Source organism: Mirounga leonina, unplaced genomic scaffold (genome assembly GCF_011800145.1).
Source record: "Mirounga leonina isolate KUSES-001 unplaced genomic scaffold, KU_Mleo_1.0 Mir_172, whole genome shotgun sequence".
Taxonomy (NCBI): domain Eukaryota; kingdom Metazoa; phylum Chordata; class Mammalia; order Carnivora; family Phocidae; genus Mirounga; species Mirounga leonina.
Genome location: NW_023270442.1, coordinates 10228655 through 10256089, shown reverse-complemented (window position 1 = coordinate 10256089; position 27435 = coordinate 10228655). Strand labels below are relative to the sequence as shown.

Genomic DNA, 27435 nt, shown 5'->3' with positions numbered 1-27435 from the left:
ATGGAAAATCTATTAAAAAGGAATCAATCTAACTACTACCAAAATAGTACTTTTTGACCTAACAAAAAATAAACATTACATAACAGAGCATCACAATGGACAGAACTCAGGAGTAAAGAAGAAAGAGACCCTCATTCTGTGCTGGCTCTTTCACTAACAAAATGTAACCTTCTGTGTGTCTCCAAAGTCAGGACCTGCATAAGAAAAATGAAGGAGTTGGTCCAAAAAGTAGAACGTAGGGGTTGAAGAATCCTTAAGGGAAACTCTTCCAACCATGACGTTCTTCCTGTAGGTTTCAAAGGTGGAAAATTGTGTCTTAAGATGCTTGAGCCACCTACAGGTATTTCTAACAGTTAAAAAGGTTATTCTGTAGCCACATTTTGGGAGTCTTTCTGTATATCTAAGCTCCTCAGTTTCTCAAATAGTCTATAATTCCAAATGTGGAAAACAATGGAACCCCACAAGAGCAAAATTTCTAAATGATGAAAGAGAACTTTAACTGGAAGCAGAAGGGTTCTATTCTCTGTTCCATTTTGTTTGCCATCATTAAGCCCCAACAAGAATAGCAGGAGGGGGTCAAAGAAATTTAGAATGTTTCCTGTACCTTCCACTTGACCAAGTCCTCTACCAAGTGGTAGTTTTCTTACTGAGAAACAGTTCTGCCCTCAATGCTTCAAAGGAGTCCATGCCAGCTAGACTTCCCCTCCAGCACCACAGGGAGTTCAGGTCAAGGACAACCTTCTACTCTGAGAAGAAAGAAGTAGATATGGTTGAATTAAATCCATGACCTCCAGCTACTCAAACTGTGGTATGAAGAACATGCTAACTCAGCAAACATTGTTTTACCAAGCTGTGATGAGACAAGAAAAGAAATTGAGAGTAGTAATTGAGAATTTTTGTAGTTCATGGATATCATGGTAGCACCAAGTACATGATCAGTGGATACTTCTCCTTGAGTGTAGATTACTTTGAAGGCTGTTGAGTGCTCTTGGTGAGCCACATGTTATACAAGCTGTATGCTAGTCACATATAGTAAGACCACAGATAGGTCTGCCATGTATTGAGAAATTAGACAATCCCCCACAGCAGATAATTTGAGAACATACCTAATGGGGCTCAATGACAGGCTTGTAGGTTTTGCGTTGAATCTTTTCATCTCCCTCCCTGTCCTTCAAGTCCTTGTCCATTTACCATGAAGGAACCCATCATTTACTTTGTTTTGTCCTCAACTTCCTTAAAATAAAAATCCAGTTTTTTTTAACTATTTACAACATTCATTTTTAATAATAAAAGTTAAATATGATTAAAAATGGATATTTCATGGGATTTTTTTTTTTTAATGTGGAGGCTGACCCTGAGTTTGTGTTAACATGATACAAAATAGCAAACTTCTTCAGGGAATAATACAAGTGGATGAATTTAGGCTATTGTCAAAGGTAGAGCAAATAAGATTAAAATCATTCTCAGGGGCACCTGGGTGGTTCAGTCGTTAAGCGTCTGCCTTCAGCTCAGGTCATGCTCCCAGGGTCCTGGGATTGAGCCCCACGTCAGGCTCCCTGCTCAGCAGCAAGCCTACTTCTCTTTCTCCCACTCCCCCTGCTTGTGTTCCCTCTTTCTCTGTGTCTCTCTCTGTCAGATAAATAAATAAAATCTTTAAAAAATCAAAAAATAAAATCATTCTCAGGGGAAAGTTGGCAATAAGGACGTCCACTTCCCTAAGATCATCATGGTCCAGTGGAAAGAGCACTGAATTGGATATTGGGAGTCCTGGGGTCCAGTATAGCTTTGATGCTGACTAGTTCTGTGACTTTCCTGAAGTCTCCAAACCTTCTATACCAAAATTTCCTCCTCTGTGAAAACAGCAATTTGAGTCAATTTCTAAAGTCTCTGACAACTTTAAAATTTCATATGTCTAACAAAATTATTTTCCCTTAACATAGTTTCCTGAAGGAGGAAAAAATTTTCCCAGCTGTGCATTTACTACCAAAAGACAGACTGACCTCCCCCTATTCCTTTGAGTAGCTCTTTATTACAAATTTAGCATTATCCATCTCATAGGGGTTGAAATCACACAACAAATGAGGCATTGACCCTGATACCAAAAACCATGCCTTTGTCATGGAGACATGAGCTCCAATTTGCAGATATCTCTGGGGTTGAGGAATAATTCACAGGGGCCTAATCATGATAGAATGGCTTCCATAAAATACCAGTATCTCTAAGGTACTGTTTATTGAATTGTTGTCTGTCTCACAAGACCTTTCTCAGGGGGATCTTCAAATGCCTAACAATCCAAAATAAAGCCATCTGTCCTCCCTTAACTCATAAAGCCTACAGCATTAACCCAGGTCCTAAATAGAGTTAGGAATTAACTGAGCCCCCAGGAACACTTGAGCATGAATAACCACGCCAGAGTGGATTCCACAGGTATTCCATTTATTGCTTATGGCCCCAAATCATGTTTGAAGCTTCTCTGCACTCCTGAGATGATACGCCCTATGCCTGCCAGAGAAGCTGTCTCATGTGTGGGGCCTGGAATTAGCTCAGAATTATCAGTAATTCCCATAATGTTTTTCATTTTCAAGATAAATGGAGGGGAGTGTTGATGCAAATGAAGACAAATTCAGAAAAAAATTGGAAAAATACGGAAATTACGGAGTAAAATGTAAATGTCTAGTCATAGATCATTATTCAAAAGAATAGAAAGTCCATATCCAAGCAATATGAAAACTAAGGCAGTATATTTTAACAAAGAAAGTAAGATAATGAGATAATGGAATGTATAGATGCATGTATCATATGCATCATATTTATGGTTTATTATTGAATCTATCAAAAAGCTGAAGAATAAGGGGAAAGACATCATACAACACTTTGAAATGAAATATTCAGTCCTCATTTTCTAAAAAAGAGTTGCAATTAAAATTGAATATGGACATAAAAAAGCATCTACAATACGAAGAATTTTCTGATCTGAATTTTAACTTGTAAAGAATATTTGTATTCTAAGTTTTCCAGAAAAGATAAGAGTGAATGGCAGTTCTTTCATAAACAAAGCAGCAATAGCATGTGATTTATCTCAGGGCTGTCCCCAGCAAAGGCATGCTGTATCAGGTATAGAGACGTACATACCAGAAAATAGGAAAACAGTACCTGCTGAAGTTAGGGGATGAAGGGAAATGGAGTCAATGAGTAGAGTCCTGGAGTGAGCTAGTCATTCCTTGACCCAGTATGCCTTGAGGATTTGTTCTTAGTGGCCTCAATTCATTAGGCAAATGCTGTCATCAATACCAGTGTTCTTTCTTCCCTAACAACAAAAGGACTTTGAGCCAATGTCTTATATTGCTAATCTGTAAGATCTCCTTTTCCTCCATAGCTGCCTCAATGCTTCTAATGTTTCCCTGTAATAAATTGGGCTCTTCTCAACTACAAACTGAAGTTCAAGGATCAACCATACTGGTTTCCTATGTGAAAAGAAAGAATCTCTATACTATTTGGACCACCGGGATTTTGAATAGCTTTAGGATGCATTTTCTCAGCACTCTTCTGCTGGTGGGTGTTCTTTCTTTCCCTGCAGAAATCAAAGATATCCACCTATGAGAAGATGTGGGCTTTTATGAGCAGCAGACAGCAGACTGCCCTGGTTAAAAACAGTGATGACGGGATCCAACGAGTACTCACCACTGACTACGCCCTGCTGATGGAGTCCACCAGCATTGAGTATGTGACACAGAGAAACTGCAACCTCACTCAGATTGGGGGCCTCATTGACTCCAAAGGTTATGGAGTGGGAACACCTATCGGTAAGAGAGGCAAGGCATGAGCCAAGACTGACATGGGCAATGTCAATTATGAAGGATAGGACGGAGTAAACTCAGAGATATCTACTCCACACTCTGAGAAGTTCTACAATACCTTTAGTGGACTAATCAATAAGGGAAATGCCCATGTAGGTCAGAAGCATGTTTTGAATTGACAATTCCCAGATATTTAACTTAATGAACTTTCAACCCACTGTCTCTTTCAAGCTCTACCATTAGATATCTAGTTGAGTATATCAATTTTATTATTTTACTCTCAAAAAATATCTTTAAAAGAATATCTTCTTGATTAATCCTCTTGACATTATTGTCTTCAGTACCTATACATGCCTATCTAGTTTTTCTATCTTAAATTATATTGGAATATAACAAAATTAATTATGCATATAGAATTCTATGTCAACAGAAGTAAAACCAAAGCTATACCTATAAAAGAAGAAAGGTAAAGATTAAATTATAATTCTTTGGCAATATGTTAGATACAATCAAGGATAACTATCTTAAACCTCCAAATATTCCTATTTCTGTATTTTGTGCTACTGTTTTCCCTAGGAATATTATTGCCTTGTAGGCATACAGACCCATATAGCAAGGTTTTCTTGCATGTCTAACATGTAGAACTATATTCTATATTTAAGGGACAATTATGGATTCTCTCTCTATAGAAAACTGTACCATATATGGTTTGGGTATGGTGGTAATCTGCTTTTCTCAAGTGAATGATTAGTAATTTTGTGATAAGCATTCCAAGGGAGAGAAATCCGGGGCCACCTTAGACCACTGGGTAGTCTAATAAGCAGAAATCTTGGTTACAGTCAAGTCATATTATTAAGGATCCAAGATAGATAAGTTTTTCTGGTTTATATTATTATTTTTGTTGTATGAAAGGGATTGTCCAGTCCAACCCTCAACATTAGACAAGGATCACAAACTCAAATGCTTATAGAGGCTAAGCAGATATCATAACTGAATAAACTTGTTTGCTTGAGGAAGCAATAGGGAATGGTAGCATCTATGGAAACTTAGAGACCACATGGTCATCCAAAGGGGGCAGCTGCCTTTCAGACTAGTCAATTGCATATGTGGGAATTTGAACACAAGTTTGTTAGATGTTTCATTTTTCATTAAAATAATCAGATTTTAGGTGGACTGTCCTAAATGTTCGGACACATAGCCACAAATTCATCTAAAAAAAAAAGACTATATATATCCCATATTCAACTTTTGATCAATATTAATTTAATTAACCAGATAAAGATCAACTTTCTTTACCCTTTACTATGAATATGCAACCAGTTTGACTCCCTGCTGTCTAGCTGGTGTTAGAAACATATGCTATGGAGAAATTAACTTTATTATTATTGTTACTATTGTTATCAAGACTGTATTCTAAATAAACCTGAAGAATGATTGAGCTAGGGAACCTATAACTACTTTCTTGTCCCTTTATTTTCAATAACTTTTCCTGATGAAAATACCAATATTGCTAGTAAAGAGTATATTTTTTTTTTCCCAAATGGTGAACTCTCCTTTGATTAAGTGAACACATTCTACAGGAGGCTCAGTGGGATTGTTAGACACTAAAACAATCTACTATCTCCCTAACCAAGCTTTGCCACCTCATTTTCCGTAATAGCGGTGGGGAGAGTTAGACAGATGCTATTTTTTTATATCACACAGCTGCTGATTTTAGTTAAATGGGCCATAAGTCAGACAAAAGTACCGGAAGTGGGTACATTTCCTTGCATCTTCAAAATCAAGACCTTAAGATTGATTGTGTTATATTCTACATCTTCTCAGAGGAGCAACTGTAGTTTCATAATAGAACTATGTTTAGATTAAATTATAGAGTTGAAAACTGCACTTTCCTCATTTTATCTTCCACCTCATCAGCCCACCTTGACCACCTTCAACACTACTCCTTGCTCACCAAATTTCCTATCTGGTAATAATGAGAGAAAATAACATTGTGTATCATTCCTTCTGAGAATATTTGTACTTTACTATGAGACTTTTAATGGACATTTCTTCTAATGAATGAATATAACACTAAAGTTAAAGTTTGGGGGTAGGGAGAATGGAAAGGAAGCCAGGGGCTTCTTTCAGTGACAGTCCTGAATTAATGCATTAATTTGAATGCACAATTTGAAAATGACTTTGCCCTCGTGTAAATGCGTCTCAGTGAGTATCACTGCATTGTATATTATATGACATAGAGATTTGAGTGTTCTGATGCAGTCTACTTTTTTCCATCCTCATCCATACTCTGACACACGAGCTCCAAAGTTGAAGAGCTCTTCCCCCTCCCTAGATAAAAAGAAATACACTCCAGGAATTTTTCAGACTGGTTATAAACCTGTCAGGGTTTTAAACCAAAAACAATGAAGGAATAATTGGAACAGATGGCAGACCTCAGAGAGAATACATCCATTGGGAATACAGCTGTTGGATAAATTTGTGAGATGTTTCTTCTATGATGAACTGACTCTTTAAGAAAGCTCAGGTGCTATTCAGGAAGATCTGTGTGTGTACATATATATTTTTTCAAGTGACTTGTAATAGTAAATCACTTCTGATGTCACTCAGTCCACTTAAGCAATAACAACAAGACTGAAGCTAAAATATATTCAGATACAAAAAAATTCTCCACACAATTCTGGTCTTGCCCTCATTGACTCCCTGAAAGCACTAAACTCTTTCACATGGTCAAAGACTGGCAAAGTGGGCTCAGTCACAACACAAAATTGAAGACTTTGCTTCTTTGAGACTCTCAGGACAGAAGCTCTGGAAATGTGCCTCTTGAGGGATTTAAAATAAAACTTCAAGAGAATGAGAGCAGTTACAGCTTAAACAGGTTACCAGGAGGCTGGAAATTACCTTCCTTAGAGAACAACTTTAAAGGGAGATCCAATCCCCGTCTGTCTGAAATGTTGTAGGTATTGCGCAGCCTGAAGGCAGAAGGAGAGCTTCAGTCAACATTTATTGAGTGCCCACTGTGTATATTGCTATGATTACAGCGGCAACCACTACCGTTAAGAATCATTCTTAACGCTCTTCAGAGCATTTTCTTGTACATTAAAGCAAAGGTCTCCTGGTTCACTTAATTGCTCAACATGCTATGGGTATGTTAATGGTGCTAATTTTGACACTAACCATTATTCTGGGGGTGTTTGAGCAAGCAGCCAATATCTTTTAATTTGGCTTACAAGAGCCATTTTCTCACCAAAAATCCATTTTTCTAATTGAAAAGCCACAATTTAACTCCAAAACATTTTGTGCTTCTTTTAAACTTGATTTTGAGTACTGACAATGACTTTAGGAAGTTTTGGGAGGAAAGAAGGAAAAATGACAAATGCCACACTGTTAACCTTCTGCTTTTCCAACATAAAACATGCCACGGAACATAAGGTTTGTGTATGTGGAGGCTGAAGGCAGGAAGAGGGGCAGGCTGTGGGGTAGAAGAAGGAGCTTTCAGGGAAATAACACTAAGTGAGAAGTAAGAGGAAGTGAATTAAGTCCTTGCCTCTGCCAGTAACTAGTACTTTTACTCATACTTCCACATCCTCAATTTTTTCAAGGCCAAAATACATGGACTGGACTATATGATTTCTAAGATCTCTTCTGGTTCTAAGATGACTCATTTTCGATTTGCTATTTGATTTTTTGCATTTTTTATTTCTACCAAGAAGAACTTTAAAGTTTGCAACAGAAAGAGTGAAGGTGTACTGCCTTCCTACTAAGTAGAAGAAATACCAACAAAAATTCTTAGCATCCAACGAGAAATTGAGTGAATGCATCTCACCATCTTTTAATCTCTCCCTTTGCATAAATTGGCATAGGAAGCCAGTCCTGGGCAAGCTATGGCTACAGACAGATGTCAGTACTGTTTAAACCTAACATAATTAAAAGTTCAGTGACATTACGAGAAGACTGAGTATAAAAGATATCAATGAAGTCCTTGCAAATTTTCCAAACCTAGCAGAATTTTTAGAACCTTTGAAGTTTTCAAAACCTAATCTTAATGGTATGTTACTAAGTATATTAGTCAGTATGGACTAATACTATAGCCAACATCTGCCATGTTCAAGTGGTTTACACCATAAATGTTTGTTTCTTGACCTTGCCATGGTCCACTGTGCATTGAAAGAGAGACTGTTCATGCAGTCATCCTGGGACCCAAATTCCTTCCAATTGGTGTTTCCACTATCCCTAGTGACTTGAAGTCCTTTCCTTCCTACTGCATATTTGGGGAAATGAAGAGAGAAAGTAGAGGATCATGTTGGGAGAACGTGGGATAGGACTGGAAATATACATCACTTTAGCCCCAAATGGCTAGAAACTGGTCACTTCACCACACTGAATTAATTGTAAGGGAGACTGGGAAATGTCCAGAGGCTGCTCTAGGAAAAAGACAAGACGGCACTGGTGATCATCTAGCCAGGCTGTCACAATATTAGACAACTGAGAAAAAATAGAATCTAAACAACGAAATCCCCCAATGTGGGAAAAGATTTATGAAAACCTCACCAGAAGCAGAGGTACGTCACAGAATTCCCAGCACAGCTTTTCCTTACTTAAAAGGAACAGACAGTCTGGGCAAGTGTTAATCTCAGCATGTCAGCTATCCACTTTCCAATTATTTAGAGCCTCCAATTATTTAGAGTCAATTTGTGGACTGGGGTTTCCCAACAGCCATAAAGTCGTTACCTTTAAGACAATAATCCTTCCTGACATCTTCCAACCCTTTGGTGACCAAAATCCAAATGACCTTACTTACAGGCTCTCCTTACCGGGATAAAATCACTATTGCTATTCTTCAGTTACAAGAAGAGGGCAAGCTGCATATGATGAAAGAGAAGTGGTGGCGGGGGAACGGCTGCCCCGAGGAAGACAACAAAGAGGCCAGTGCTCTGGGAGTAGAAAATATTGGGGGCATCTTCATTGTTCTGGCTGCTGGACTGGTCCTTTCTGTATTTGTAGCCATTGGAGAATTTATATACAAATCACGGAAGAACAATGATATTGAACAGGTGAGTCATCTCTTTCTAGGACTAGGTAGTTTTTAGTTGGCGTGATCTGTCTTAAGTTTGGGGGGTTTAAAGATGCCTGCCCTTTCTTGTAACAGTCTATTGAATTAGATGCCCAGAAGAGCCATTTCTGAGAGCAAAGAGCTATTGAATCCCTGCCAGGTGCTGCCGGCACTGCAGCCCCATCATTTATTAATGAGAAGAAGGAAGCGCCTTATATACTAAATCCAATTAGCACTATTTGGAATGGCAGTGCAGAAATTCCAAACTCAGTTAATTTCTTGAACAGTTATTTGCTCTTAAGATAGAAACCCTAGATAAAGCAAGCAAGAAATAAATCCAGAATTGGAAAAGATATAAAAAGATCTTTGAGAGCAATGTTACCATCCTTTCTTTAAGTCTAGATGCTGAGCACATGTACTAATGCAAAGCAATTTACATAAAGATATAAATGTAGCATTTTGAAACCGAGCATTTACCTCTCTCAAAATATGATGTGTAAAAGGATAATTCACCAATTTGGGGGGACCAGGAATATGATAAATTATACAGAATGATAATGAAATATATTAGAGACTTTATTTTTCCAAACTATATTTAGGATTCTAATTGATTTCAACAGTCAACCATTTTTGCCCGTCACTTTTATTTTTGATAGAAATCACACCAGGAACTTACACCAACCTGAATAAGATGATTGTATGAAAGAGAATTCCTTCATAAGCATACCAGAATAAATAAAGTACAAAGCTCATGCCCATTGTGGTACACTAGGCCACCCATTCAATTTAAAGTTATTGTTAGAATTTTGAGACTATAAACAATTAATAACAGGGCTAGTTTAATGCTCAGCTGTCACTGTCCTGAAATTATTAATAATTTTTAATCAAGGGGTTCCACATTTTCACTTTGCACTGGGTTTCGCAAATTATGTAGCCAGTTCTGATTAATAATCTCATACCAGTCCCACCTCCTTTAAGTGGAAACTCTCCTTACAGTCCCAAAGCTGGGGGTGATTGATTATAACTTGGTTTTATCATGAAAATTTTCCCACAATTACAAGGCAATTGTGAGAATATTAAGCACCCCTTTCTTAGATTTTGTTAGAGAAAACTATCTTTGCTTAAAAGGGAAAATGGACTGTTCTGCTTTGTTTTAACTTCCAATTTGCTCTTGAGGTGTCTTGTTTTATGCAACTAATTTGAAAAATAAAAGCTTGTATATGTTACGCTTTAATGTGCTTCTCATAATTGCCAGCTTCATTTTATTTAAATTTTCATTTAAATATTCATTTTTGCTTCTGATTTATTCATTTTTTTCTATATTTTTCTCATTTCTTTTGCATGCAAGGCTTTTTGTTTCTTTTATGGACTGCAGTGTAAGCAAACCCATCCAACCAACTCCACTTCTGGAACCACTTTATCTTCGGATTTAGAATGTGGCAAATTAATTCGAGAGGAGAGAGGGATTCGGACACAGTCCTCAGTTCATACTGTGTAATCAGTTAAAGGAAAAAAACTGTGCCCAGTAGAAATTGTTTCTGCTAATTGGTGTTGTTGATGATATCTGTATCTACTAAGCGTAAATAGCCATAATTCCCTATCCCTTTAAGATAGCAAAACTCACGGACTCTAGACATTGAATTCAATGCACTGAGAACAGATGTGCATTCTATGTTGAAACTGAGGTGTATTAAGGGTATATAAACTCCAAGATATGTGTATTTTCCAGAATCTGCTATACCATCAAGACAATGGTTATCTTAGTTCTATAGTCAAGCATTAAAAATAAGCAAGTCTTTCCTCATGAAAAAGTAGATCCAGACTTTCAACAGTGCAAAGCATAAAAACAAAATGCTAATATTGTGGAATTGTTTTTATCTTTGTGGACCTTTCTTTCTCCTCTTTCCCTCTCCCTTCCCTTATGTTCTGTAGATCCACACATCCAAACTACCTGAAGCCCTATCTTTTTGTAGTAACTCCATAAAAATGTTGATGTTCAACTCACATTGATTCCACTATTTAAAATGTATTATTTACACAAAGACTCAAAGATGTCTTGGATTTTAAAAATTGAAAAACGTGATCCAGAAAGTGAAAACTAAACTTGAAACCTCTGGCATCACAGAAGAGCATTAGCTAAATTGAAAATCACTCAGGAAGGCACAACGCAGTCAAGAATGATCCCTGGGTAGAAATTCATTTTCATCAAGTTCTCACATAACATTTACTTGACAATCCTCTGTAGGTCCAGATCATAGTATGCTCAAAGTCTCTAAGTAACTGTGATTTTTTTTTCATGCTACAGATTGTTTCTTGCAAGCTCCAAACAAGGTCCTAAACTAGGAACTAATGCATAACATCTTCTATTTTCCGCTTACTCACTCTCACTCTGCATTGATGAACATATTTTCACAAGATGTTGTTTTATTCCCTTCCTACTCACCCAGGATAGAGTGGTTATTCTCATAGCAATCTTTTCTGAGCATTGCCACTTTCACTCTCATTTCTCTGGACCCTTCGTCATTATCAATTCATTCCAAGTATATTGGGGAGAAGGGCAAGAAGCAGAAAATAAATAGAAGAAAAAAATTCCATACACATTAGTTACAGATGTCTATAGATTTATTTTCCACCGACATTCAAAATGTTGTAAATAATTCCCACTCTAACTGAGCTTGGTGACATAGAAAACCAACGGCATACTTAATTTGTTGTTATGAAGGATGTCTGCTATCCCTCTGAGCTTCTTTCCTCTTCACAGTGAGTAGGGGAATTAAAGATGCCCTTCATCTTCCCTCAGTATGGGATCAGTTGGTCTTTGTTCTCCTTAATGGGATTACTTTTTGACACATGAAGTTAGCCCCCAAAACATATTTCTCAGAAGTAAAGATAAGCCATCTGTGCAATCATGGAGCATTTTGTCTTCTCTTTGCTTAACTTTAAATGGGTTCCAAATTTTGAACCACAGGTCTCTCCAATCAACGTAATATTTCTCCAGTAAAGCATGTTTAGGAAAGTTGACTCTTGCCCTGATTGTTTCTCAGTCTTGCTTTCTTCTTTAAATAAACATACTTTTAAGAAAATATCTATAAATTACACCAACATTTATTTACTATTATTGAAGTGAGAGCAACATACTTTGTCTTAGGTCAGAGTTTGCATCTTCACAATCAATAGAGTCAAATGTTGGGATAAATATTTTATTATTCATAATTCATTTATTCTGTATATAGAAATCACAAATTACATAAGTTTATATTCCCAAGGGCTATTTAATAAATCAAAGATGCTACCAAAAAGTATAAGGGTGATTGATAAAGTTTGGATGATCAAGGTTAGCAATAACAAAATTCACTTTTCTATAGAGCTATCTTTTAAAAGTGTAATTCAGAGGTTTGGATAAAATTAATATTTGTGTGCCACTTTAAGCTGTATATTACCTACTTCTGATATTTATATGTTATTTTACGGTTTTCAAAATGTTTTGAAATGTTTGAAATGATACAGCATTACATTTAATCCTCTCAACAATTTTATTTCAGCTTTACTAACAGAGAAATAGATATTAGTCAGCAGCCTGGAGTCCTAGATTTTAGAATCAGAAGAGAATTCTCAAAATCAACAGAACTTAGGTGCAAGTTCTAGTACAGACACATGCTGAATGACCATAGACAAGTGACTGAATTTCTTAAAGCCTTGGTTTCTTAATATGTAATACCAGGACATAATATCTAGGTCTACAGTTGTATTGAAGGAATATCCTTCCCAGTGTGTCCCACTGGCAAGTGTTACTCAAATAAGATTTTCTGGTCAAGGGACCCATGGAGCATTACTCTAAACATTCCTTTACTGCATGATATCGCAGTGTGTCTAAGAAGTTATGATGCATTGGGAATTTTCAACACGATTGGAAAGTATTCAGTATTTCCCAAACTTATTAGATAACAGAATCTGTTTTTCCCCAAAAGCATCTTGATGGACCATTGTTCTACAGATCATGCTCCAGGGAACACGGGCATGATAATGTGTATCTCATCCAGTGATAATGTACAAAACACATCAGCCAGGCCTGGCACATAGCTGTCATTTAATAAAAAATAGTTTTGATCATTGGGGGTAATTTTTAATTTCTCTGAGCTTCAATTTCCTCAATTATAAAATGAAGGTAATCTGTTGACCTATATTTGCTATGAGAATTAAATGAAATAATATAATGGCATAGAAAATGAGATCATTTATAAGAATTCTGTTAAAAGATACTGGTTAACAGATGTTAGTTCCTTACAGAGAAATTAAACATTGTTCTCTGGTCAGGTGGACAGTAAGTACAATTTATCATGCATCTTAATACAGAGTCAGTTTGTAAAAGAGGTTTTCCAATTTAGAGGTTCAAACTATATCCAAAACCACATTTCCTCATACAAGCATTAAAAATCAAGGGCAATTTCATTGCACCCAAGATAAGGACCCAAATTGGCAATAAGTGAGGATCTAGTAGAAGTTTTGAATCTCGTTTCTAGAAATTCTAATTTGATTATTCTGGAATGGAGGCAGGACAATAGTTTTTTGTTTTGTTTTTTTTTAAGATAACCAGTTGATTCTATTGTGTAGTAGTGATCTAAAGCATAATCATGCATATAATTGAGATTCAGTAAGTCACTGATGTTTATTGATTGATTCTAGAGGTATGACCACTAATTCTAAGCAAGATATATAGCACATATTTGGCATTCAATATTCAAAAGATCCTCTCTAGAGAGAACTCAAAAAGAAACTGCACATCTTTGAGACAAAAATTTCATTCTATTCAATTGATAACCTTCATATTTAGTTATAGGTGCTAGGCCTACTCAAAATGATCAAATAGGAAGCTTAATTGGTCTCTGCACCCTTTGTTCCCTTGCAGGACCTCCATACATTTCAGAAATGTAGGTTCCTTACACTCTCTTCTTTTTCCTTTTATACATGCCCTAGACAACCAATTCTTGACCTGAAGTAAATGACTTGATGAGACCACAGTGGCCCCACCAGGGGCCACTGCATTTTAAGTGAAATTTAGAAAAAAAAGGGCTTGAGCATGAAAAAAATTTTTCCAAACTCTCTTTTTATGTCCTTAGTTCTCAGACTTTGGTGTACCTCAGGGAATCACTCAGGGAAATTACTTAAATACAGATTACAGGTTTTATCTCCATAGATTCTTTCTCAGTGAGTGTAATCCAGAAACTGACACTTTTAACAAAATCTGAAAGTGAATGCTTAAAACTACTTGTGCATATTAGTTTTCATAAAAATTAGCTTACATATAACAGTTTTCTCCAAAATGAGGGCATTTACATGAGTTTTTATTAAAACTATCTTTAGTACAAGAGGTTTTTAAAATAGCTTTTTTTACATGTGTTTTCTCCCAGCAATCTTAAATACAGCTGTTTAAAACTGTTGGTAAGCATGAGTTTTCTTTAAAGCTAGATGGAATGTAGCAATTTGACTTCAAATTACGTGGTAAGAGTGAGATTTTATTAACACTGGCAGTTTAGTTGTGGATTATGCCTTGAGGAAGACTGTTTCAAGTTAGCAAGAGAGCAGAGAGGTATGAAAAGATCGAACAAGTACATCAAGAACGATGGAGCACATAATGTCGTCCAATCTGGCTCCTAACAAGCCTGTTTATAAGTCAGTGCAATAAGGAAAAAAATAAAGCTTATTTTGTCTTAGACTAAAATTATAAGCTGAATTATTTTACAGTTTTTCCAGCAGAATTGGAACTACCTAAGGAACACAGGGTAGAGATAATGCCTTTAAGAAAATCAGCTGGATCATATAGTTAAACTTTCCCCCCACCTTATTTCCAAATACCTTACTGCATTTGACTAGCATTATATTATGTTCTGTATAAACTATCTATGGCAAAGCAGCAAAACAATGAATCCCAACTCGTTTCCAAGCCCATTAACTATGAGTTCTATTTCCCAGTAAGCAATTTAGTAGTCTGGCCTTGAAAAGCCAAAGGAAAACAAAGCATTCTTACTTCTTGCACTATTTTCTGCACATCTGACTGTGCCAAATGGCATTATTAATTAACTCTTATAGATAATGAAAAATTTCTGCTTGATGCTGCAGTTTTAACTTGCCTTTCGGAACCATCTCATTATGCTTCCCACAGTTACGGAATTTTATATGCACGGATGCACAAGCATATTAAAATCATTTTTGCTTTCAAAATCCTCTCCATACAGACTGATATCATGGAAAATGGGACTCTCCTTTAAATTTTCAAAGAAATTCTATTTGCACAAATAAGAAAACCAAATGTTCTGTGTGGTTTCATGCAGTGCAGAATCTGAGCTTTGTAATCGGCAACCCAAATAGGACTAATTGGCCAAATTGCACAATACCGCCATGTCTCCATGTTACAACATACACATCCAGATACACACAGAAATAATGAGTAAGACCTGAGTGATGTAATGAAGTTACTGTTGTTCCATTTATCCACTAAGTTTAAGTTAGTAGGGCCAGAATTTCCTTTCTGCCCAATTTTTTAATTGAAGTGTTCAGACTTCAAATATTTGGATTTTTCAACTCGGAAAAAAAAGAACGGTGCCCTGATCACTTAGTCTTTACCAACCATAAGAACTAAGAAACTATTGTCCACAGACAACCCACCCTAACTTTGCATTTATCTTAAGTCCTAAGTATCACTTGGAACATTATCAGATGCCTTGAAGTGTCCTTGGCTTCATTTATTCTGTAGTTTGATCACTTTATTTAACAACTGATTTGGAGAAGTCTCAATAGGTTGTTTCTATATTTATGCAAAGAGGCTTTCCTTTGCCTGGAAACCTAAACATTCACCAATTCACAGAGAGGCCAGGAAGCAATTAATAACGATTTAGAAATAACTTTTCCAGTGTACAACGGCAGTGTCTTCTAAACCAAACAAACTCTAGAAAGTGTAAATGGCTCAATGGAAACATGACCTGGGAATCATAAGTCAAGAATGCAGGTTGCTGTCCTGCTACTGAATGGGTATGTGACTTTGGGCAAGTCATTGTTCTTCCCTCATTCTCAGTCTCCCTATCTATGGAATTAGGAGTGACCTTTAAAGTTCTCTTCCAGACACAATATTTTTTTTTAAAGATTTATTTATTTATTTATTTGAGAGAGAGAATGAGAGAGAGAGCACATGAGAGGGGGGAGGGTCAGAGGGAGAAGCAGACTCCCTGCCGATCAGGGAGCCCGATGCGGGACTCGATCCAGGGACTCCAGGATCACGACCTGAGCCGAAGGCAGTCGCTTAACCAACTGAGCCACCCAGGCACCCCAGACACAATATTTTTTAAGTTTGATAAAAAGTGGGAAAGAATAAAAATATAGAAGCAGGACAAAAAAAAAAAAAAAGCTTGGCCAAATACAAATATGTTACAAATAAGTTCAGTTACCTTGAACATATTAAATTCTTATTGCTATAAGCAGAATTACCTATTCCTGCCCATGATGCAGGATGGAATGGTCTGCTCTAGATATAGAGAAAACCAGCCTTCGTGGCATCAAAGAGTGAAACAGTTCTCATCCACTCACAAGCAAAGTATTACAAACACAGGGAAGGCTACAGAAGGAGAATCATTCTTGACTTTGATGAGCCACACAGACAAACGAGCCAAGCAAAGACATGTAGCTAGAAGTAATTTGAAGCTATGGAACCGATTACATTTTCAATCACAGTTCAAGAAAGGGGATATCAATGGGACTGGAGTACATGGGGAAAACTATTCTGTAAATGGAACTTTAATTCTGCTAAAGACAAAAGGAAATAGAGAAAAAGGTTGAAATGCTCTTATTGTCTATTGCTTTTACCCTTACCTTCCTCCACCCTTAATTTTATATGTATTGCTTCCAAGCCAGACATGAATCAAACCCTAGCTTTTGAGTTTTAAGTAGGCTTTACAGATTTGTAGCATAGACAAAAATCTTGAAAACTGTGGTTTTCAGACTCAAGAACCAGGTGTTTCATGAGTAAGTTAATTGTTATATAATTTAAATAATTTATCTCTAATTAGCAGGAGCCAAAACCCAGAGGCCCAAGGTTGGGGAAATGCACAAAATGATGTTTTCTTCCTTCATGTTCCAATCCTTGACCAGCTTTTGACCCCTAGAAAAGAAGGGAAGAATGGGAGGGAAGTCATTAAAGCTTCTTGGTACCAGAAGCCCTGAGAGAAGGCTTCATGACCATCCCTGAGCCAAGTCCCAACTTGAAGACAAGAAAGTAGAAACCTCAGAAAAGTTCAGGGGGTATCCTAAACAGAAAATGCTATTTTGCGGTTCAGAGGGTATGGCCCAGGAGGTGGCAAAACTTAAGAGAAATTTTATATCCAACCCTCTCCAGAATGGTGGAGTCACAATGCCTAGGCCATGAACCTTGAACAGCTTCATAGTCCTGCTCAGTCCCAGAGCATCTCAAGGAAAGCAGCCAAAACTCCATGGTGCTTCCCAATGAAAAGCCTTGTGGAAGAGCTGAGAGAAGCAGTGGACTGATAGTTGAGGTTGGAGTAGAAAAGACTCAGTGTGTGGACCTGACATGGAGACCATAGTGGGGCTACAGACATCTCAGAGAACACAGCAGAGAGAGAGAGAGAGTGCAGCATCCATGACCTCCTAGGATGCCACACCCTAGTGGAAGCCAAAGGACAGAGGTTGTCCACAGACTAGCTGTTCCCACTATCACCAATGCCCAGGCCGTCTATTAAACTCTCCTACACCCAGATGCACCTGGGAAAGAAAATGAGAAGGAAAGTGGCAAGAGGTTCGTTTTAACTGAGACATTAACCAAAAGAAACTTAGTTTTAAGCCAAAGTGAGTTACCTTGAGTTGACAATACCCACTAGCAGATGGGGACCTCTAAGCTAAGGTGGGATCTGTTATTATTTTTTTATGGCATCACATAGTTTTCTTGCACACCTAAGTTTATAGCTTGAGAAAAATATATGTCCACTACATGTGGGCATAAGCTGGTACTGCAAGGACTCCATGGTAGCTCATACATGCACTATGGACAACTAAAACCCTCCATCAGGCTCAATTTACCTCAAGGCCAAGGCCATTCTCTATATGAGAGGGGGCATGCAAAAAATTTCTTAGAAGTTTATTTTTATGGCCCTAACTCAGCCTCTGAGTTGCTGAAAGGACCGGGCCCTCTTGTCCATATGGTAATGGAAAGTCAGTCTTCCTAGGATGATCCCTGGCCCTCAACATGGGGGCCCGATCAGGTACCTATGAGACCAGTATTCAGAGGAAATGTGTAGGCTCCGAGCTTGCAAGAAGGGCTGAGGCAGGCTCAGGAGATGTAGGGAAGCCAGAGAGAAGCCAGGACAAAGAAGACAGTCACATTGGCCTCTGATGGTGACTCCAGACAGGAGAAAAGCACTGTGGCTACTTTGGATTGGCAGGCAAACCCACATTCCTGTCATTTTTAAGCAAGGAGAGTTGCTTACCTCTGGATATGTCTGGCCCACCTGAGGCTTATCCTCATTGCAAAAACACCTTCTGCTCTCTGGTCGTAACACTAGAGGGGGCCACTTTGCAGCCACTTCTCCATACCTATCAGCCACTTTCGTGCCCACTCTAAGGCAGTGGAAAGTTTCAGCTGCTCTTGAGTACCCTGCAGAAGTCCTCTGCGTTCTACGGGTGCCTGGGTGGCTCAGTTGGTTGAGCGACTGCCTTCGGCTCAGGTCAGGATCCTGGAATCCCTGGATCGAGTCCCGCATCGGGCTCCCTGCTCGGCGGGGAGTCTGCTTCTCCCTCTGACCCTCCCCCCTCTCATGTGCTCTCTCTCTCTGTCTCTCTCTCTCTCAAATAAATAAATAAAATCTTTTAAAAAAAAAATGTTTTTAAAAAAAAGAAGTCCTCTGCGTTCTAGTAACTGCTTCCTTGGAGTCTGAGACAGAGAGTGGGCACAATTTCCCTGTGTTTTCAGATTCCCCCATCTATTAAGTTGTCCCACATCTATTTGCCTTATCCCACACCATGGGCATTGGTGATAGTGGGAACAGCTAGTCTGTGGACAACCTCTGTCCTTTGGCTTCCATTAACCCCAGAAGTGGCAAGTGAGGGGCCCTTTCTCTGGTATTCCTCAGCATCTAGGCTCTCCCCGCCCCTGGCTGGACGATTCTCCTTGAAAACAGACACAGAACTGTCCTAGCTTCATACCCCATCCCTGGTCCCACCGGCTGGGCCCTGAAGGCTCTAAGGCAAACTTTTACAATTCAAAGTGCCTTCTTTTTCCTTCTTTCAAACACCTGGCTGTTGTAATTAATAGCTTCAAAGATTGCGGTGGTTTCTATAGATCCACAAAAATCTATTTAAGAACTCAAAGCTGCAAATTTTACTTTTTTTTTTCTTTCTATGTCATCCTTACCCTGAGGGCAATGCATATAAAAGCTCTTGCTATAACTTTAAAAGTGGAAAAAGGGTTCAGATTCAGAAGATTTGGAAAAAGCACATGGATTGATATCAAAATGGAGCACTGCTCCAGTGTTAACCTCACTTTTCAGTTTTCCATGAAACTATACCTAATGTTAGAGGAGAATGAACTGATACCCTAATAGTTTGGGTGTAGAGCCCTGAGCAGCCACCCTAAGTCAAAAATTTCTTTAAGAACTCTAAAAAAAGGGGGCACCTGGGTAGTCAGTCGTTAAGTGTCTACCTTTGGCTCAGGTCATGGTCCCGGGGTCCTGGGATTGAGCCCCGCATCGGGTTCCCTGCTCAGCGGGAAGCCTGCTTCTCCCTCTCCCACTCCCCCTGCTTGTGTTCCCTCTCTCGCTATGTCTCTGTCAAATAAATAAAATCTCAAAAAAAAAAGAATTCTAAGGAAAAAATATATATATATAAACTCATATATATATATAAACTCAAATATATATGTGCATATATATATATATATCCATTCCACTATATACTTACATTTATTTTAATGGAAGAAAATTTTCTAAATACAATCTTTAATAAAGATGGACCCGAGAATGATGATCCTCATGTATCTGGTGTCACTGTGTCTCCCACAAGTGTATGTTTATGGTTCGAAGGAACTCAGATTGCAAAACAGGGAATTCTGGGGTATGCATTCATAGAATTAGTTTACAGCTAGGATCTGAGAGAGCAAAGATGTGGGCAGCAAATCTCAAGTGTGGGGGCAAAAAAAAAGATAAGATAGAGGAGATGAGAGGGGAAAGGACATACAGATGGTGTAAACATAAAATTAAAAGGAGCTAGGAAAATGAGTTAATGGATTGATGAACTGTAGCCAAAGGGAAGATAAGGCTGAAGAGAGTGGAAAGCCAGTTTAAACATTGAAAGTGTAGGAAAACGGGCTGGGTGAGGAGTGGCTTCTGGGTCACAGGTGGGGATAAGGAGACAACACTTTGAAGTTCTAGTTCAGTGTCTAGATTTCCTCTACCCCTAAATTTTGGGCACAGACTCAGGAGATGAGAATCAGCTTCCTCATTAGCTTTCAGGCACAATTAATTATAACCACAATTCTGGAAGCTGATATGATGGCTGACTCCCAACCTCTCAAATTCATTTTTTTTAAGTCCAAGGATGGTTGCATGAGAAATGGCCCAGGGTTTCTGAATGAACCCAGAAAACTGATAAAACAAGAGCAAATGGTTGCCAAATCCTGAGTTCTGGGATACAAAAACTTCACACAAAGATTGTGTACATGTGGCTATTCCAGCAATTCCCCTCCCCTTTCCTTAACATAATTAGTGGGGGATCACTGGAGTCTGATCTCTGCTCTTAGATCATCAATTATCCTGTGAAGACATCAAACATGTATGCAGATAGGTGACCAGACTTTCCAAAGTCTTAAGGTAGCAAATGTATGAATAGAATTCTTCCATCCTTATTCCTTAAAATTTTCCTGACATTTTGAACATTCTAAGTTTGTTCTCACATTGAACCTCAGAGTTTAAAAAAGTTAAGGATGTGAATGCTTAGACCTTCTTGTTAAAAAGAAAAAAATCATTGAGACACTGCTTCCACTCAACTATGATAGTAATTTGACCAAACCAGGAAAATAACAGAAATGATAATCTCATTATTTCTCAGTAATCTGTTCCTTGATTTCTATATTGCACTAAAATTTGGTTTGTTTTACTAAAAATGGTCTTTACAAAAAGGTTTCAGATTAGAGCTTGCTTTCAAGTTAAAGCAGATCTATATAAAATGAAAGATTTTATATCTATAAGATGACACAAATATTATCTGTATCTCTCTTCAACACATAGTGTGAAAATTTATTAGACAATGTCACAGATCACTTCAAATGTCTTTAAATAAGAGGCCTAATAAAGTATGAGAGAAACCTATACAAAATGTGAGGTATAAAGGTATGCATTCCAAGCAGTTCTTCTAAATATGAATAAAATGTTAAATGTACTATGACAAATCAGTCTGATATTCACAATCTGATGCCAAGTTTGCACCCAGTCTGAAAGCCATTCCCAGTCAGCCTAGCCTTCAATATTGCTTTCAATATTGTAAACTCAAATCAAATTTTAGCACACAGCTTTTCCTATAACTTAAAAGAAATCACTCTCCACCCCTGGACTACTTTTTTTTTTTTTTTCTGAGACAGTTTACTTTAGGTACAAAACAAGAACTCGATTAGCTCCTCCCACCCTTTCCAGGGAAATATTTGTAATATGAGAATAAAGGTGTCAGAAAAGAAGAAGAGTGTATATTCAGGTTTATACTAGTACCAAGAAATCAAATATTGGGGATTAATCCAAAGGAGGTGCCATGCTGCCAGCAATTATTTTTAAAAATCAAGCCAAAGAGGGAGGTAAAAGAAAGCAAAAAAAGGCAGGAGAAGAGAAGGATTGGGGGCTCACTCGGGACACACCACAGGCACAGAAGAAGTAAAGAGGAATGGCTTTCTGCAAAATAAGCAAGCAAATCCTTTTCCTTGTAAAACCAGAAGAGCTACAGGGCTGGTTGAAGCTTCACTTGTGGTTTCTAGTAGACCACTAGTATCTCCATTTCCTTCCCTCTACAAGAGAAGTCACAGGCACATGCAGGTGCATGCACACATGCACGAATGTGCACGCACACACATACACAACACTCTTTCTTTGGACCACGTCCCGAACAGCATCAATGGCACTAACATAGTTTATTACCATAAACCCATCTATTTATAAGCGAATTTTCCTATCAGATTTGTCATCACAGGGATTCGTTGTCAACGGGTTCAGAAGCAGAGAGAATTTTTTTAAATGGCAAGGGACTGCAGTTAATTTTCATTTCCTTCTTATGCTGAGCACCTATCCTTCACAGGCAAAACACAAGCTGTCATAAAGCCTATTACTACATCAACACTAACACATGTTACGAGCTTGGTAAAACAAGTAAAATAAGCATTGAAAATTCGATATATTAAACATGTATAGAACCTACTTTAAAACACTGGTATAAACAAGGAATCGGTGCATAGAAAGTCATATAATGGCTAAAATTAAAGGAGCATCATCCTTTCACTGTTCCTCCCTTCAGCCAAAAAAAAAAAAAAAAGTATACATCGAGTTCCATAGACTTAAAATATTTTCAGTGATATATACAATGTTATTTTAAAGAAAGAGAGTACTAACCATGTGCCTGGAATTGTGCTAAGTGTTTTACAGGTATCTGCCCAACCATTCACAAAACAACTCAATGAAAAGACTTCTACTATTGTTTCCACTTTATAGATAAGGAAACTGACTCAAAAAGAAACTAAACATCTTGCCCAGTGCAACCCAGCTATTGGGCACTGTAGCTAAAATTTAAACTCCAGCTTTCTGATACTGGGCCAACTCACAACTATAATACATGGTTTTTTATGTAGATCCATTGAAAATGTGAACTCCAACCACCAGAGAAAAATAGAAGGACCTAGAATGCATGCTCCAGGGGAATTTCCAGTCTGCAAAGCACTAGAGGATACTGCTGGGGTATCCATCCTACCCCTAATTTCCCTGCCTCCTGAACAAGGCAGCTAGGTGGTCATCCATATGTCTGATACTTTCTAATGAAATTAGTTTAGAAATTTAAACTTCCATGCTTAAACATAATTTTTCTATGGCCCTGTGAGGAGTTCATGAAAGACATATCCAGAAATAGAAGCTTTGGAAAGCTACTTAAATTTTTATCCTAATTCAGAAGCTCAATCTTTATTTTATATATGTATAATCTTTAATACAGAGATTATAAAAGGCAAATTGATGAATGAATAGGAGACCCTCCCATGCCACTCTGTGCTGAGAGATGACCTTCACAGTTCCATTTCCTGTGGATACTAGAGTGTGTGGTTTGCTTGAGCTCAAGGCTGGTAGGGACCTTAAAGGTCATCTTGCCTTATGACTACAGCAAAAACTTGGAAGCAGAAAGGTCAGCCCCAATATCTTGCCATTTTCTTCTTGACAGCTGGAGACAAAGTGAGAATCAAAAAGAAATCTTTGTTTGTGACCAAAGACAGAGAAGCCAGACCACTCAGAAAACTATATTTGTATTCACTTTCATGCCGGCAGCAAGAAATAAATACTTGTGGTTAATCAAAAGAATAGACATTTGTTGTATTTTAAGGCAATACAAAATTTGAGGGAAGACTGTGTTTTAAAAGAGAAACATAATTGAAACATATTATCAAGATAAGATCTGTGACTGCCCCTCTACCCAAAATAAGAGAGAGAGAGAGGGTTCAAATCCCCTCCCGGTTGTGTCTCCTGTGTGAGCCACACTTGGAGACTTGCTTTGGTAGTTTTAGTGCAAAATAAAGAGAAATGTCTAAAATCAAATGTTTGAGAGGGGCGCCTGGGTGGCTCAGTCGTTAAGCATCTGCCTTCAGCTCAGGTCATGGTCCCAGGGTCCTGGGATCGAGCCCCGCATCGGGCTCCCTGCTCTGCTGGAAGCCTGCTTCTCGCTCTCCCACTCCCCCTGCTTGTGTTCCCTCTCTCGCTGTCTCTCTCTGTCAAATAAATAAAAAATCTAAAAAAAATAAAATAAATAAAATAAAATAAAATAAAATGTTTGAGAGTTGAAATAAAGCACAAAGATGGCAATTTCCTAACATATATTTATAGGAAAAGAATCTACAAAAAGCTCTATATAGTGGTTTAATTAAAAAGAATTAATCAAAGTGTTGGAGATTTTACGTGAAAGCAATTGAGTCTGGGAAGTCAGATGGACTGAGTTCAAATGTAAGCTTTTCCTCTTACGAACCACATTTCCTGGGCAAATTACTTCGTATCTCCAGTAGTAAATTTCCCCATCTACATAATGGGCATAATAATTCCTACCTATAAGATTGCTGTGAGATTTGGGTGTAATAGTGTGGGGTATAAAATCCTTGGCACTTCTTCTTTCTCTCCCTCTCTTCCTTCTATTTTAATGACCTTCCTGAAATTAGAAATGTCCTAGGGGGGTGGGAACACCTTCCACCGAAATAAATACCTGAGCAAAAGTTGCAAAACCCCAATGCAACACCATCTACCACAAAGGAACTATAAAATATTCGGTTCATCTTAGTAGCAACACATAAATTTCACATCACATAATGCTACAAAAAAACATTAAATTTCATTTGTGACATACTTACTGTAAAATTGTAAGTATAATTCATAGAAAACATTTCAAAGTTTTTCTTTGTGTGGCGTGATCCCCCTTGCAGTTCCCTGAAGCCACAACTTACCATTTGAAAGAAAATTAACATGCATGACATAAATTTTCAGTACTCTAAAAAAATGGAAATGAAATTCAAATTCTATAAACACTTATGTGTAAAAGAGACAAAAAGTCATACGAAAACTACTACTTCTTTCAGAGGTGTGTGTCTGATAGACCAGTTAGTTTACATCTAGGATCTAAATTTGTCTGTTTAGTTTTCAAATCAAATAGAAAAATTAAAAATACTGCTGATTTAGGCACACCTGGGTGGCTCAATCAGCTAAGCGTCCTACTCTTGGTTTCAGTTCAGGTCATGATCTCAGGGAGATCGAGCCCCGCCTCCTGCTCTGCACTCAGTGTGGAGTCTGCTGGAGATTATGTCCCTCCCCCTCTGCTCTTCTTCCTGTGCTCTTTCTCTCGCTCTGAAAGAAAGAAAGAAAGAAAGAAAGAAAGAAAGAAAGAAAGAAAGAAAGAAAGAAAGAAAGAAAGAAAGAAAGAAAGAAAGAAAGAAAGAAAATATTTTTTAAAAATACTGTTTATTTAAACTACATCAACTCTCCTATGGAACAAAAATGGAGTGTAAATTTTCAAAAACACATGTTGCCCGTTGATATACAAGGACCGCAGGAGACATTTCATACTTTGCACACATGAAACACCAATTTCTTCCCATCAGGCCCTCACAACCTAGAGAAATCATCTGGCGGCATGTTGTCATTTGAGTTTTAACACATCCATTTTGTGAGTTAATCACAAAGGAGTCACACGCTTGCCCTTCCACACACTTTACCAAAGGCTTTGGGGTTTGAAGGATGTTTTAAGGGTGATCATATCAAAAACAATACTACTTCATAGAAATCTTTATAAGCAGGAATTTGTCACTCAAAGATCTTATCTTGGCTGGAAGAAATGACAAGCAAATTATGTTTTATTATAGCGTTTGTATACTATGCATGTGAATCCATACAGTGTAATTGTAATAGATCTGCACATATATATATGCCATCTGCATATGTGTGATATTTCATAATCATTGCTCCATTTTCTCCTTGTATTATGCCATCATCTTTGCTGTGTGGCTCAGTACCATATTATTTTCATTTCGACCACAGCTGCATCATTTTTGCTGCCAGATCTCTGGTTTTTTTGGAGAAAATATACAATTTAAAATTGTTTTTTTTCTTTTTTTTTATCAGAAAGGAAAGTCATCAAGAATTAGATTTTATTTTAGGAACAAAGTAAGGTTTCATGGGAGAAAAAAACAAAGCCTTGGTGTAGAGAAGGTTTGTTCATTTTCTATAGCATTACTGAAGTGTCCGTATGCCTTGATAAACCTATCAATGTTTGGATCATCTCAATGGGGGAAATGACTTAACTTTACTCTATTTTGGTGTCTCAGCAAAGGTAAGTTGTCTATTTTGAGAGCCTAACTGGGTCATTTTATACTACTGCATCTGTGAATGAAACCCCAGAGTCTGCCCAGCTAGCTTGGGGCCTCCAGTTACCCCAAATAGAAAAGGCGGATGGCCAGTGGGTGGAGGAGGAGGTGTGGGAACTGGCCAGGGACATACTCTCTGGCAGAGTTGCCTCAGACCAATATCTCGTATTCATAAAAACCCAGGTGAGAGACAGATCAGTGGAGGAGGGAGCTAGTTTGGTTACACTGATGTTCTACTATTTCATGTTCTCCAGTGTCTCTCTTTCAATGCCATCATGGAAGAACTGGGAATCTCACTCAAAAATCAGAAAAAGCTAAAGAAAAAGTCAAGAACTAAAGGGAAATCTCCCTTCACAAGTATCCTTACTTGTCATCAGAGACGAACTCAGAGGAAAGAGACTGTGGCATAATCCAAGAACACATCTGCAGGCAGCTTTCAGAAAGAGAAACGATATGCTCGCTACAGGTTTTAAGAGAAAGGATTCCTGACAAGTGTGTGACATGTTTCCATGTATCTAAATACATAAGTCTGGTTATGTATCTAGATATAAGAAATAGGAAATTTTAAAAAGCTCACATAGATCGTACGTGGGAAGTGGCACTGGTTCTTTTGAAGTGAATTTGTATGCTCACTTATTTTGCCTTTTCTCTCTTCTCGATAAATTGCTGTGTGTGCTTTCTAAATAATAATAAAACAACAGGGTTTTTTTTTCCAGAACAAGTTCAAGTGTTGGTTTGTTCCCCTTTACTTGGCTCCCATTCACAGTGTTTGGTTGCCAAGTGTTATCTGTTGTCAGTTTGCTATTTTGATGACTCTTCTTACCTGTTAAGACAGACAGAATTATTTCTGGCTAAGTTAAAAAAAAATACTTTTAGTTCATACCAAATACCTAGCTATTATAGTAAAGTAAAACTATTCATCTTTGTGCTTTAAAACGTAACTTCATAAAAGAAAAAACATTCTATTACTCAAAGTGGGATTAGCATTTCCTCTATGGAAGTCAGAAGCTGAAGGAACATGCAGGAGAAGTATTCAGCCATAGAAGTCTTCCTGAAGGAAGGTATAGCTCAACTAAGATAACAAGTTAATTAAGTGAAGGGAGGGACATAAGATGGAGAAGCAAGCATTCCAGGCTGAGGAAGCATCATATCTGAAGGCCCTGAGAGAAGAGCAAATAGGGCCAGAATTGCAGAAGGAAAAGAGCTGGGTGTGTGGCAAAATGCAAGAGGATGCAATGCGTCTCACAGGTGACAATCACTCTGGCTGAAAGTCAAGAAAGGACTAAAGGCAAGGAAACTAAGGAAGAAGAGACAGGGTCACCTGAAGGCTCTTTCAGGAACCCAGGGAAAGGACATTGCAGCCAGGCCAGAGCAACAACAGACAGACCACTGGATGACCGAGGTAACTTAGAAACACAACTCATGTGAGAGATCCAGAGATTCAGACGGTG

At 37.9% G+C, this 27435-nt stretch overlaps 1 protein-coding gene across 8 annotated transcripts in view; it reads left to right on the top strand.

Moving 5' to 3' along the window:
• GRIK1 (glutamate ionotropic receptor kainate type subunit 1) overlaps positions 1–26674 on the top strand; it is a 383844-nt gene extending 357170 nt beyond the window's left edge. For 4 of the 8 annotated variants that reach the window (XM_035017583.1, XM_035017582.1, XM_035017579.1 and 1 more), the window contains 3 exons: positions 3578–3803; positions 8601–8851; positions 26239–26427. In XM_035017583.1, coding sequence (XP_034873474.1) covers positions 3578–3803; positions 8601–8851; positions 26239–26394 — 633 coding nt within the window. In that variant the 3' untranslated portion in view covers positions 26395–26427. Of the gene's footprint in view, positions 1–3577; positions 3804–8600; positions 8852–10198; positions 10349–25742; positions 25830–26238 lie in introns of those variants that run through there. The other 4 variants (XM_035017577.1, XM_035017576.1, XM_035017581.1 and 1 more) reach the window with 3 other exon arrangements.
• The last annotated feature ends 761 nt before the right edge of the window (positions 26675–27435 follow it).